The sequence below is a fragment of the Tachypleus tridentatus genome, chromosome 13 (assembly GCF_004210375.1).
Source record: "Tachypleus tridentatus isolate NWPU-2018 chromosome 13, ASM421037v1, whole genome shotgun sequence".
Lineage (NCBI taxonomy): Eukaryota > Metazoa > Arthropoda > Merostomata > Xiphosura > Limulidae > Tachypleus > Tachypleus tridentatus.
In genome coordinates this window covers 129,945,891-129,960,015 of record NC_134837.1, presented here as the reverse complement: position 1 = coordinate 129,960,015, position 14,125 = coordinate 129,945,891, and the positions used below count along the sequence as shown (strand labels likewise).

Here is a 14,125-nt window from a genome sequence, read left to right as displayed (position 1 = left end):
AAGCACTGCCTGTCTAGGGATGCTACTTATCTATCCATTCCAAAGTTCACACTATATGGCCACCCATAAGTCATATTTGTATATTTTCTGCTGCCTACCAACTCGGTTGTTCTGCCTCCATGCAATGGATTCCCGAGGTTGATGCTTTGTGTTCATGACTTTAATCATTCTGTAGACTGTGGTTACTCAAGACATCAGCTTGTGATAAATGTATTCTAACTTCTGTGTAGTCATATCATAATGAAGTTACATGGTACATCTTGCTTTCCCTGATGATCCACCACATTTGAGTTGAGGCCTAGAAGATAATGCTACTTGGGGAAGCTTTGCATGGTTTATATGAGATATCCCACTGAAGTTGTCTTTAGGTGGAGGCTAATCCTACTAGTCTCTGTGTATACCCATGACCAGTAACACACACTGTCAAGGTGGGGTGTTTCACAAGATTGCCAGTAAGTTTCCTTGCAGTATTTTGCTGTCTCCAATGTGGATATTCCTCCAGACGTTTTACCACATTCCCCCCAGGTTTCTTCTAATGGAATACAAGAGTCTTTATCACTTTCCACTTCCTAACTTTTTTGGTAATGGACCATGGAGACAACCTCCTGAAATGTAATCACTTCCTTTTAGTATAGAGTAGAACTGTTGTTTTGTGCTGGTGTAAATGCCATTGATCCTTCACCTGTGAGCTCCATCTCTGTGTGGAAGTTAATGTTGCATGCTCATGGGCTTCAGCTTTTGTGCAGTCCTGTCCAGGGGATGATGTTGCACATATAGTAGTACATTCTGTGATTTCAAGTAGATCTGTCACATTGCAATTCATCCCTCCAACTGGGATCCTTCATTCTGCCATCAACTTTATATCAGTCCTCACTGAGTAATTTATGTACTAGAGCTGGACCAATCAACATAAATTCTCACTCTTGCATTTGTCATGACTCTTCATCCTACCTCAGTCATGCATTTTGCCTCGTGTTTCCCACAACCACATGGTGGGTCCCAGAGGTTGATGCTGTGCAGATCCAATTTTATTTGCCCCAGTTCTATGGTTGCTTGAGGTGTCAGCTGGCCAACCCTGTGCTCCAGCTTTTGTGCAGTTCTATCTAGAGGATAATGTTGCTCGGGGCAAATATTATCTCTCTGGCACTTCATCTCAAGGAATTTCACTACCTGAAGCAGATATTACAGGGAATGGAATCAGTCCATTTGGTTTTGGGTTTAAAGTGAGTCACCACATTAGCACATCCTTTCCTATTGTTATTTGGAAGTCAGGTTCCCATCTGACTGAAATTGGTTATAGATTTGCACACATGCCCTGTTTAGTTGACCAGTTTGGCATTTTTTTCCTTCCTCCCACATATAACTAATGTTTACTTTCTTTCCAATCTTGAAGTGACGGTTAGATAGAATTAAATGAGGGAGTTGTTTAAGGAGGGTATAATGTTCTATTATTGGTGGAGGGTTATTGCATGTAAGTCATTGAAACATGTTGTTGATGGGTGTTTCAAGGCTTGTGGAATGAGAAAATATTTTGTATATAGAAAGGAGCACTGAAAGAGAATAGCAGTTATATGAAAAGAGGTATATATCTATTGGAAACATATTTTCAATGTAGGAATATATTGTTTTTATTATGGGTGTATCTGTAACAACTTTTGTTTTTCATTGCAAGTGTTGTACATGTCTCCTAATTTGTATAATCCCCTATGTGTATATAGTGTTTTCTGTGTTGCTGTTCAAACTACTATGGCTAGCTGATGAATTGCTTGCCACACTGTGAATACTTGGAATGTATTTGACAATAAGATACTAGTTTTATGTGGTGTTTAGAGGTAATTTTATTATCATTATTAATTGTAGTTTTTCTTTGTTTCATACCTCTTAAATAATCCTTTCCTATCTGTTTTGTTTTATTTTAGAACACTGTTTTTGGGATAAAGAATGAACAGACAAATCAGTTGTCAAGACCTGAGACACTTACCAATGTTAGTGACAGTTTCGAAAGTGTTGATGATGATCCAAGTTTTACAAAGAAAGAAGTGGAATCTGCAGAAAAGTCTCAATATGTTGATGAGTTGGATGCTACATCATGTGAGTTCAAATATATTTTTGGAAATTGAAAGCAATGTGCATTAGTAGAAAAGCTCAGCAAAACCTTTAATAAAATTTTTTGGGTTCTATCAGCAGTATTGTAGAATTTATAGGACACAAACTGTTTAAATAAACACTGATAAAAGCACATGAAAGATCTACTAACTGAATGCAATTTGATAATGAAAAAGTTAAAGAAAAGTCATTAAGTAACTGAAGCATTGTTTCTTTAACCCATTCTCAACAAGTATCCTTTACTGTGCATATCACAAGGTTTTAGTGACCTACATTAAAAAGTTAAATAAGGTATTTTGTTTAAGCTATCCCAGTTAGTATTGCATAAAATCATAGATGATAACCCTTAGTCTACTATGCTAGTAAAGTGTATAAGTATATAGTATAGTATATAAGTTTGAAGTTCTTCATTTTATAAGACATTAATTAAAACCTCCAGAATTTCCCCTAGTGTGAGAATGTGATATTTTTTCCAATAAGTATCTTCTCTTCTGTAATTTATTTACCACCCTTGTAACAGCTGTTGTCTCATAGTTAGAGTGTCAGAAACACTGCAATAGTAATAGAACATTGCCTGCTTTTTGCATGTTATTATTTTGTGTTCTCTGATGCATTATTTAGTGCATTCTCTCACTAATACAAAAAAAAAAGTAAGGGTATGTATTAACAACAGTTGCAAACAAGCCCAGGTAAGTACTTTATATCTTGTTTTTCTTGTCTATTATTTATTTATTGTTATGAAAGTAATTAAAATGGAAAAATATGAATCTCTAGGTTTAAGTTAGATTAGTTAAAATAGATAACAATATAATAATAATAATAATTGTTTCACAAGCAGTTAGGAGTAGCTCATGGGTAATGTAATTTGATCTCTTAATGTGAGTTCCATGTTCTCCAAATGATTTACAATTAATAATGATATGAATAGTAGTTGCACAGTTCAAAGGGCAATATAACAATAAAATTTAAGTACAGTAGATTTAAACATAAATGTATAATGTTATTATTTTAAATTTACTTAGGATAAATAAATGTAGTTTCATGTTACAAAATCAATTAATTTTGGACAGGAAAAAGGGTAAGTTTTGTTAATTTCATTTTTTAGTGGCTTTTGAGGTGAGTCAAATTGACCTACCTTGTATAAAGTTATCATAGTGAAAATAACATATAAAATTTAAAGTTTTACAAAAAATCTTTGAAATGTATTTAGGGCTTTTTAGAAATCATACAAATGAAATTTGAGGTTTTTGAGATGAAGAAAAGTATTTTTGATCTTAAAATGAAAATCACCTGGCACATTGACTATTGAAAAAAAAAAGACTATGTTCATGGACACACCTTTTTTAATTTATTAAAATACTTTACTAAAAAATCTAACCTCTTTGTACTTGTTTATAAAGTCTATAGTCTTGATACTACCAACTTCAAACATACAAAAAATAATTTTTAATATAAAAAAAAAAGTTTGTTTTCAGTATATCAAGTATTTGTCTTTACTAGTCCATATCCAAAGTGATTTTCATGTTACGATTAGAAATACTTCATCACAAAAACCTCAGTTTTCATTTGGATAATTTCTAAATCTCTTAATTACATTTCAAATGTCAGTGTTTTAGTCAAAACTATATTTTGTTATTTTCTGTTCCCTAATTGTATACAATGTTGGTTCATTTGACTCACCTTGTAACCACAAATAGAAAAATGAAATAAATCTAAATTACCTTGTTTTTGTTCTACAATAACTTCAAGTTGTAACATAAAACTACATCTATTTATCCTCAGTAACTTTAAACTTGTAACAGTATACAGTTATTTACACTTACATTTTATTGTTTATTGCCCTTTGAACTGTGACTAACTACTATTCACACCATTATAAGTTGTAAATCACTCAGGCAATGTGGAGCTCTTTTATGATATTGAATTGTATTAACAATGAGTTGCTCACATTTGTGACTCATGAAACATTTGTTGTACATTGTTTATTTTGTTTAATCTTAACTAACCTAAAGAGATCCCTATTTTCACATTTTTAATTTATTTTATAATAAAGAATAAACATGGAAAACAAGAAATAAAATACTTTGTCTCCTTTTCTTTTGTTGTCAGCTGTTGGTGACATTTAACTCTACTTTTTTAAAGAAATGGTAGTAATACACTAAATAATTTTTATTTAATTCAAATAATGCAACAAAGAACATTGAATATAATATGCAAAAAAGTAGACAACTTCCCCTAAATCTCTCAGTTTTTCTAGCTTTCTAACTCTGCAACAAGAGCTGTTGCAAATACATCCAAGCTAGTTGTTATCTTTCCCTTGGAAACAGTGCTTGTAGTAACAGAGAAATTGACAATTCTCCATTCAGAAAAAAGGTAACATAATGCTTCAAGACTATTGTCAGTGACTGCAAGCAGGATTTCATGCTTTAGTTAGTGTACTGAACTTGCAACATTAGTTATGATACACAAAACAGGTTTTAAATTTATTTTTATTTCGTCATATGATCTGGTGTTTAACCCAATTTTTTATACTTTTGTGTTGTCAGTGTTCCTAATAAAGTAAAGGATACACAGCCCTATTGATGCATATAAATGATGTTGCATGAAACATACTGAATTTTCAAGGCATAGTTGCCATGCCTAGAAGATGATAAATCTAGTAACATCTTGTACTTGTTTGTGGATGCAACTGAATTTAAATAAAATCATCATTAATGAAATGTGAAACCTCTGTACTTTTTTTTTTTTTTTTTAAGAAGTTCATTTTAGTTTTAAATATTGTACTTTTTAATTATTTGCTGGTACTTTGTAAAATGTTTTGGCCACCCAAAGTATTATATTGGTTTCATTATTGTGCTTATCTTAAATATAGCATGTAATAATGTTTTGTTAATATCAAACCGTATTATAATATATTTAAGAGGTAGAACATAATTTGTTTTTCATTGCTGGTTTTCGAAGTCAAATGTTGATAGTTACCAATGTTTGTAGTCACTTTCTTCACTGGCTTGTAAAATAATTTAGAACTACTGCTTGGATAGCTTAATGTCACCACACTTCAATGTGCATTTGCTGATTCTAGCAGGAAACAGAGATTTTAAACTTTGAGGCTCTTTCTATCTCTACAGAAGCCTTCTGCATAAAGTGAATTGTGTCCTTAAGGGGAAACATAGTTCTTAGTGTGTTTTATGTTTTAAAGATACAATTATATTGTACTTGTGGATAATTTTTTTTAATATTTTTTTTGTTTTATTTTTCACGTTATATAATTTATTTACCTATAAACTGTGAAAACAATGATGCTTTCTGATTTCAAGAATAGTTATGTTTGCAATTAAGTAGAGATTGAGTAGATGTCATATCTTTCGTAGCAGAATGGTAATAGTATTGTGCACTTATTTGTTCAAATTGATCCAATTAATAAGCTGGTGTATGAAATTTTTACAGGATAATGTAATTAGTTTAGTGAACACCACTTGTTGGGTGAAGTAGAGAAAATAATAGATACTTTCTGGTCATTCTGGTACATTGTTATTTCTCAAAGTACTGGTTATGAGCTTTATTTAGATGTATGTTAGTTCCACCATTTAGATTCTTGACTTTTCTCTATTCTTTTGAATTATACATAAATTCATGGGGTAATCTTCTACAGTCACAAAATTTTATTAAAGTGTAGGAGAAATAGTTTTCATAGTTGTTACTTATATTCTCCATAGATTTGAACAATATGTTTTTTAAGCATTTGTTTTGCTACCTAAGTGATAGTTTTCTAAGTACATGAATTTCAGATAGTCTTCCAATCTGTATGAAATTCTTGTATTCTTGAACTTACAAATTATTTTGTTTATACATTATTTAATAGTGTCACTATCACAATATACTGATTTGGTGTTGAGTGATCAAGTTACTTTGTACCAGAAGATTTAAAGAGTAAACACTTAGTACAAGGTGTCCCAGAAGTCTGGACCCATAGGGACAATAAACATTATATTCTTAAATTTAAACACTGACATTTCTAATCTCTGTTGTACATATTTCAGAAAAGAAAATATCTCAATGGCATTTATAAACATCAAGATATCAATATATCAAAAACTGGAACTGTTGTCTGACTGTTAACAAGTAAATTAAGAATCAACTTTGTATGTTTTAATGTGTGTCCAAACTTCTGTGTGATACCCTGTACAAAGTGAAAAGTTGTATCTTAATTCCATTTAAAAAAAATTATTGTAATTAGTTGTATGTACATCACGTATGTTATGGTATAACACACAGCTATTTAGGTACTGCTTTAATGTGCTTTTCAACACAAAATAACTGGACCCCTGTTTTGTTGTTCTCTGATTCTTACTTCACCCACATATTTGTGTTAAAACTTATTTTATGACAGTCCTGTATAGATTCATATATATTTATAATTTATTAAAATAGCTTATTTTAAAGAATATTTGGGAATTTCCCCCAATTATTAAATGTAGTGTTAGTATTTATGGCTATGATTCACTTTTGTCTTTTCAGCTGTAGATGTAAAAACTCCAATGAACTTGCAGGAAATTTCTCACAACAGAGAAGCTCAGCCTGGTTGTGTAGGTGACATATCTAATGGTTGTAATGTGTGCAAAGAAAACTTTATTCAGAAAGGACATTTGACAAATAAACGGAGGATTGCCAATGGATATAATATGGAATATAAGGGTAACCATATAGAAAGTTCACTGTGTGAGAATATAACAGCGTTTGATACCCATAATAAAAAATCAAACAATTTTTATGTCTATGGGAAAAGGTTTAAACAAAGTTCATCTCTAAAGGTGCATCAGACTAATTGCTTTCGGAAAAAAGTACACAGGTGTGTAGAGTGTGGCAAGGAATTTACTCACCTTTTATCTATGAGGATGCACCAGACTGTCCACAGGAGAAACAAAAAGTACAGTTGTGATGTTTGTGGTAAGTTGTTTGCATATAAAACATACATTAAACTACATCAGAGGACTCATACTGGAGAGAAACCTTTCAGTTGTGATGTTTGTGACAAGAAATTTGCACACAGCTCATCTCTAAAAATGCATCAGACTGTCCATAGTGGTGACAAACCCTATATTTGTCTAATATGTGGCAAAGTATTTGCAAGACAAAACTACTTATTGCAACATAAGAAAATACACTCTGTAGAGAAACCATACACTTGTACTGTATGCGGTAAAGAGTTTGCTAGAAAAAATTACCTAGTGCATCATAAAATGATTCATACTGGAGAAAAGCCATATAACTGTAGTGTCTGTGGCAAAACATTCAGAAGAGAACATCATTTAAAACGACATCAAGAGATACATAATGAAGAGAAAGCATACAGTTGTAACATTTGTGGTAAGAGTTTCACTTGTACTTCGTCTCTTAAAAAACATCAACTTATTCATGATAGAGAAGCACTAGACAAGTCTGAAATCTGTGATGGACCATGTGCACTGGAAGACAAGTTAAATCAACATCAAATGATTCACAATGAATTGAGATCTCATAATTGTAATATTTGTGGTAAAATATTCACTTTAGAATATCTCTTAAAACAGCATCAGCTGATCCATTTTGAGCTTATTCCAGAAAATTGTGAATTGCCTGCTAATTTTAAACACAGCTCATCTCAACTTGCTAGCAATGGTAATGCATCATGCAATTTTATACTGTGTGACAAAGAATATGTTAGACAAAATCACTGGAGAAACAAGATGGAAAATTCATACAATTGCAATGTGTGTGGTAAAGTATATGCCAGCAAAAGTAACTTAAAACGACATCAGACAATCCATAGCATGAGAAAACTGCATAGCTGTATAGTGTGCGGCAAAGAATTTACAAGAAATGTTACCTTAAAGCGACACCAGATTATACACACTGGGGAGAAACCGTACAGTTGTGGTGTTTGTGGCAAGAGCTTTACACAGAATTCTTCTGTAAAAAAGCATCAAATAATCCACAGTGGTGAAAAACCATATAGTTGTGTGGTGTGTGGAAAAGTATTTGGAACAAAATGTAACCTACAGAGTCATCATCGGATACACACTGGAGAGAAGCCTTATAGCTGTGACGTTTGTGGTAAAGAATTCACTCAGAGCTCGTCTCTAAAAAAGCATCAGATTTCCCACAGTGGAGATAAACCATATGATTGTGTGGTGTGTGGTAAACTGTTTGGAACAAAATGCAACCTAAAAAAACATCTTAGAATACACACTGGGGAGAAACCATACAGTTGTGATATCTGTGGCAAGGAATTTGCACAAAGTTCATCATTAAAAAAACATCAAAGGTGTCACAGTGGATGTAAACCACATAATTGCATGGTGTGTGGCAAACTATTTGGAACAAAATGGAACTTACAAAAACATCACAGAATACACAGTGGAGAAAAACCCTATAGTTGTAGTGTTTGTGGCAAGAAATTCTCTCAGAGCTCGTCCCAAAAAAAACATCAAATTTCCCATAGTGGAGATAAACCATACAGCTGTGTGGTGTGTGGCAAAATATTTGGAACAAAGTGGAACCTAAAAAAACATCACAGAATACATAGTGGAGAAAAACCATACATTTGTGACATTTGTGGCAAAGAATTCTCACAAAGTTCATCCTTGAAAATGCATCAAATTTCCCATAGTGGAGATAAACCATACAGCTGTGTGGTGTGTGGCAAAGTATTTGGAACAAAATGTGACCTGAAAAAACATCACAGAATACACACTGGGGAGAAACCATACAGTTGTGATGTTTGTGGCAAGGAGTTTACTCAAAGTTCATCTTTGAAAAAGCATCACATTTCTCACAGTGGAGATAAACCTCATAGGTGTGTGGTATGTGGCAAAGTATTTGGGACAAAATGTAACCTAAAGAATCATTACAGGATACACACTGGGGAGAAACCTTACAGTTGTGATGTTTGTGGCAAGGAATTTACTCACAAGTCATCTCTAAAAATGCACGAAGTTACCCACAGTAGAAAAAAAAAACATTTAGGAAGATGTAAATAAAAATAATGATAATTTAGACACTTAAAAAAACAAACAAACCACAATGTTGTACTTGGTATTTTCTGGTGCTTTTATAACTATAATACTCAATGAAGCAACTACAGTAACAATCCACACATTACATGAATTTGTACCACACTACACACTGATGTGTAATGTATCTCAAGTAATTTACTAAACAAATGCATAGTGTTCAATTTCTGTATTTATTATTGATAATATAAAAAATATCACTTTGATATTGAATCTCAACTATGAAATCCTTTTTCAAAAAAGCATTCTTAATATTTCTGGAAATCAACTTTCATTTTTCTGTTTATAATTTGCTTACATTCCACATGTGGCATAAGAAATGTTATATAATAAAACATATTACACTAAGATACTATTTTTCAAATACATACTTACCTCCTCTCACACTTCCTTGACTGTCAGGGTTTCCTCCTTTGCCCACCAAAGCATTGGTTTGCTTTTACCAACTATTGTGGCATAATTTTGGTTTTATATCAAACCCTCAATGGGGCTTGAGAGACAATCAGGGGTATTCGGAAACTGTTGTTTCTCTTCGGTCCTGTACACAGTTTTAAGGTTTTAATCTGCTGGGGAATGATTGGTTCTAAAACCTCCATAGTAGGTGTGTTACATATCAGTAGTTATACAAGCATTAGGTATTTTGTATACATGTAAAGAAATTAGATTTATAGATTAAGTCCTATTTCAATAATTTTTTGTTACTTTTTCCAGTGTTTTATACCCCATTTAATTGTCCTTAACTATGCATGTCTCAGGACACTTTCCACCTACATCAGTATATATCCTCTATACTGGTAATGTATAATAGCACCTCATTCAGATAATGTTTTTGTTGTCAAAGCATGGATTTCCCAGTATTATGATCATATTGAGATACTTTAGCTCTTATTAGTGCTATCTAGTTCATTTTTGTAATAGTTATTTAAAATAAGCATTTATTTATTCTGATTAGCAAACCAATTTTTGTCATGAATTCTCAATTTATTATTTCTGATATGGAAATAAATCAGATATCTCCTATCCTACATGTATTATCTATCAGTGCACAAAATATAAACAGATCTGTGTTGGTCCTCCAGGGCAATCCTTAGCATCTTGTAAAGCATTTAGATTCAGTTTGTGCTTTTTTTTAGTCTGCTGGTTTTTTAGTTCTTCTGTGGGGCAGTGATGAATTTGTGGATGCATAGCACTGGGGTCTGTGGTTCAGTGTCCTTAAGTGGATGCAGCAGATAATCCAACATTGCTTTGTTCTAACAAAACAAATTTATCTTACAAAAGGTTATTTCAGTTAACAGTATCCAACCTACACTTTAAAGGAAAGTGAAAAAGAAAAAAAAACAACTTTAGGGTAAGATGCCTTTGGTTTGTTTTTTTCTGTTAGTGCATTTTTTCCTGGTTGCTCTTTACTCTGGCCATTGCTTGATGGCTGAATGGACTGGAATTGAACTTTCAGTTTTTTTCTCCATCCTCAAATGTTATGATTCATGCTGGTGCATGAAGGGACAGCTATGCCTTATCTGACATATTGGAACTTTGTGATTTTAGCCTACTACTACCAGGTGGAAGCATTTTCTGACTCTCAAATAGTACTTCTCTTTGAATTTTGTAGTTAACCTGAATAATTCTATATCTCCTGATGGGACAGGGTAAATCTATGATCTTCCAACTGAAATCCACCACTTTGTTTTCATTTCACTTTATTGGAAGACTCCCAGGATCACCAACTTTTCATGATGAACTCTGGGTCCCTAGTTAGCATGTTCTTTGATTCATTTTTCACCTTCTACATCTTTCCCTGTTGTTGTTGAAATCTCAAATTTCATCAGCTTCTATAGGGATTCATAGATCTGCCCCTTTTTGTGGGTCCCAATTCCCAACATCAACCTTGCAGTATATTAGTATCCAGAATATATTCTATGTTCAAGTGTGATTACCAGTAGTGTGTTATTATTATAGATCTTCACTGTTTCTGTCAAAGCACTGCAGGCCCTTGAGTCAGGATTGTCATTCACTTCATTCTTGAATAACAACTGCTTCTACTTTGTGACTGCTGCTTTCATTGTCTTTTACTCTTCAAACATGAGTTTTTATAGTAGATCTTTCTGGTATTCTTATGATCTTCCAAATAGCTATCTGCAAGTAGGTCTGACACACAATTGGTTGTTTTAGTTGATTGTATCATAATTCTTGGAACCAGAACTACATAACCATTGATTACAGATAAAGCTGGTGGAACAGCATCCTTTTTGCTTATATCCTTACCCTTTTCATACAAGTACTATATCAAACTTCTGATTTATTCCATTTTTTTGGCAACTTTGTGTGAGATAGCATATTTCCTATAATTTTTTCACTGCTGTGGCAGTGCCAGTCTTCATATAATGTTCTACTTCTAAATCTCTCTTGTATCAGGCTTTTGCAACTGTTCTCATGACCTTGGTAGCATTACTTGTAGATAGTGTAAACTAAAGTGTTTCTCAGAAAAATTATTTTCTAGGTTAATCATTGTTATATAACATTTTTACTCCTTTGTAAACATGCATCACACCTCACTTTACTGCACATATGTGCTTAATACGAGAAACATTTGAAACGTTTTAATTGTTTGAGCAATGTGTTTATGCATACTACAAGGTAGAAGGTGCATTTATGTAGGTGGAGATTGTTACAAGACATATATTGCTGAGGACAATTCAGTTGGGTATAAATTACTGGAGCAAGTGAGAAAAAATCAGGCAAATGCTTAGATGAGCAAAGGAAGAAACCTTGGTAGTTGAGTAATAGCTATGAGATAGGTATAACTGGAAACATATTTTTAATTTAGGAAAATGTTAATGTTTCTGATAAAAATGACATTCACGTAACATCTCGAATGGAGTTGCACTACGATCAGTAACCCATGATGACGAGAAAACCCACTTGTAGAGAATTGTATATTTAAAAACAGCTGGTATGGGTAGAGAAAACACTAGTAGAGGAGTAAACAACATTTCTTTGTGTTTCTGACGATGACCAAAGAAGGTTGAAATGTTGTTCACTCCTCTACTAGTGCTTTCTCTACCCATACCAGCTGTTTTTAAATATATAAGATCAGTAATGTTAATGGGTTGTGAACTTCTCTTTATTCTTAATTTGTGCATTCATTTTAGATTATAATTACTGAAACACCAAGAGAAAACTTCAACTACACATTTGTAAACACTTCAGTTACTTTTGTCAAAGCTAGAAGGAAATTGTGTTGTAATCCTTACACAATTGTTCTTTAGCTTCAGGTAATTATGTATTTATCATTGATACTTCTTACCAAGATAACTGAATCATAGATAGATATTTGCAATATGTTAGTTAATTCCAGTTAACTAGTTATGCATCAGGATATTTAAAAAATAAGACGTTACCTTTGAAAATTGTAAAAATAAGTTTAGAAGAAGTACCAATAAAATGCTGTGGGCTTGTTTTGTGATTTTTCGAAACTTAAAACACACTCCTCTAATTGCTCACTTGGAAAAGCAGAAAGTTGAAAATGTGGGAGTGTTTTGTGGAATATAAATTATCTCCTTTAGAACAACTAAATATGGTATTGGGAAATTTTAAAGTTTTATGTAAAGATGTCTATGCTTATGAAATATATAAGTTATCATAACAATTATAATTTTTATTTTGTTTCTGTCCAGCTTTACCATTAGTTGCACGGTTTTCCCATTTTGTTTAGTTTGTAAATAATCTTTTTCCAGAGCAGGTGTTGCTTTTGATCCATTATTGACTTTATTTTTAGTGATTACAAAATGTAATCTTTTATTTTCATTAACATAAACTATAAATTATGTATGTACATTTGTGTGTGTGTGTGTGTATATATATTGCAGTTTTGTTTTTGATTCTTACAAAAACTCAAAGAAACAAAGTCTACTACTATTGCCACCTACAATTCTTTAATTCTGTACTTTTGTGCTTTCCACAATGTTCATAACTTTTTCTGTGTTGCGTGTAGGAGGCATGCTGAAATAATCTTCTTCAAGCAAAAATTACTTCAGAGTCAAAGGTCTTATCTATCATTGTGACAAGTGGTACAGGAGTCCAGAATCCAAAATATGCATTAGGATAATCATTTTTATACATTAAGTTACAAAATGAACTTTACTACATAAGGTTATAGCAGCCAACAGTTGGTAACTTTTGTATTTTTAATAATAGAATGGTTTCCTGTAATTTCTGAGCTGAAATCCAGGGTTTGATTCTCTGCTCTAGAGATAGTGCAGATAGCCTGTTTTGTAGGTTTGCTCTGTTGAAATACAACAATAATAAAAACAATTTCCAAACATCACAGCTCTCCAGTCCCAAATCTCTGCTACAGTAATGATGATAAAGTGATATACATAATTTTAATACAATGTATTTGTATCCTATCCATAAATAAAATATATTATTGAAATCTGGGATTTATTTTAAATCGTTTTTATTAAGTTTGTTCTAGTATGTCTTATATTTCACAGATTATTCACACACACACAGTTTTGAGTTTTGTTGACAGTGATAGACTAGATGGAAGGCAGTTAGTCAGCACCACCCACCACCATCTCTTGGGAAGCTTGTCTTGCAGTTAACAGTGAGACTGACTATTGTATTACAAGTGAGCACATTCAGTAGTGAGAGTTCAAAGTTGTGAGCCACAGATTACAAGTCGAGTGTTTTAGCCACCAGGCTGTGTGATCCTCAAGTCTATCTTGGTTGTTAGGGGGTAAGGGTAAAGTTGAGACTTTGGAAGAGTTGTTGACAATATTGGAAATGTTTTCAAATTATGGTTACAAGGATGAAGAGAATAACTCAATTTGGTGAATCAGGAACAGGATGTTAGTCATGAGTTTACTAAATTTCCCACTGAATTTAAGAGTTAGAATTAATAATACTGGTTTTTTTCTACAGATATTTGTTTTGTGAACAAATTTCAAAGTTCTGGTGTGTTTAAG

General features: G+C 32.6%; 1 protein-coding gene across 13 annotated transcripts in view; it reads left to right on the top strand.

The window, feature by feature from the left end:
* The window catches only part of LOC143238985 (uncharacterized), a 28,053-nt gene extending 14,456 nt beyond the window's left edge, over positions 1-13,597 (top strand). For all 13 annotated transcript variants that reach the window (XM_076479687.1, XM_076479688.1, XM_076479676.1 and 10 more), the window contains 2 exons: positions 1,920-2,091; positions 6,625-13,597. In XM_076479687.1, coding sequence (XP_076335802.1) covers positions 1,920-2,091; positions 6,625-9,125 — 2,673 coding nt within the window. In that variant the 3' untranslated portion in view covers positions 9,126-13,597. The remainder of the gene's footprint in view (positions 1-1,919; positions 2,092-6,624) is intronic.
* Positions 13,598-14,125: the final 528 nt, after the last annotated feature.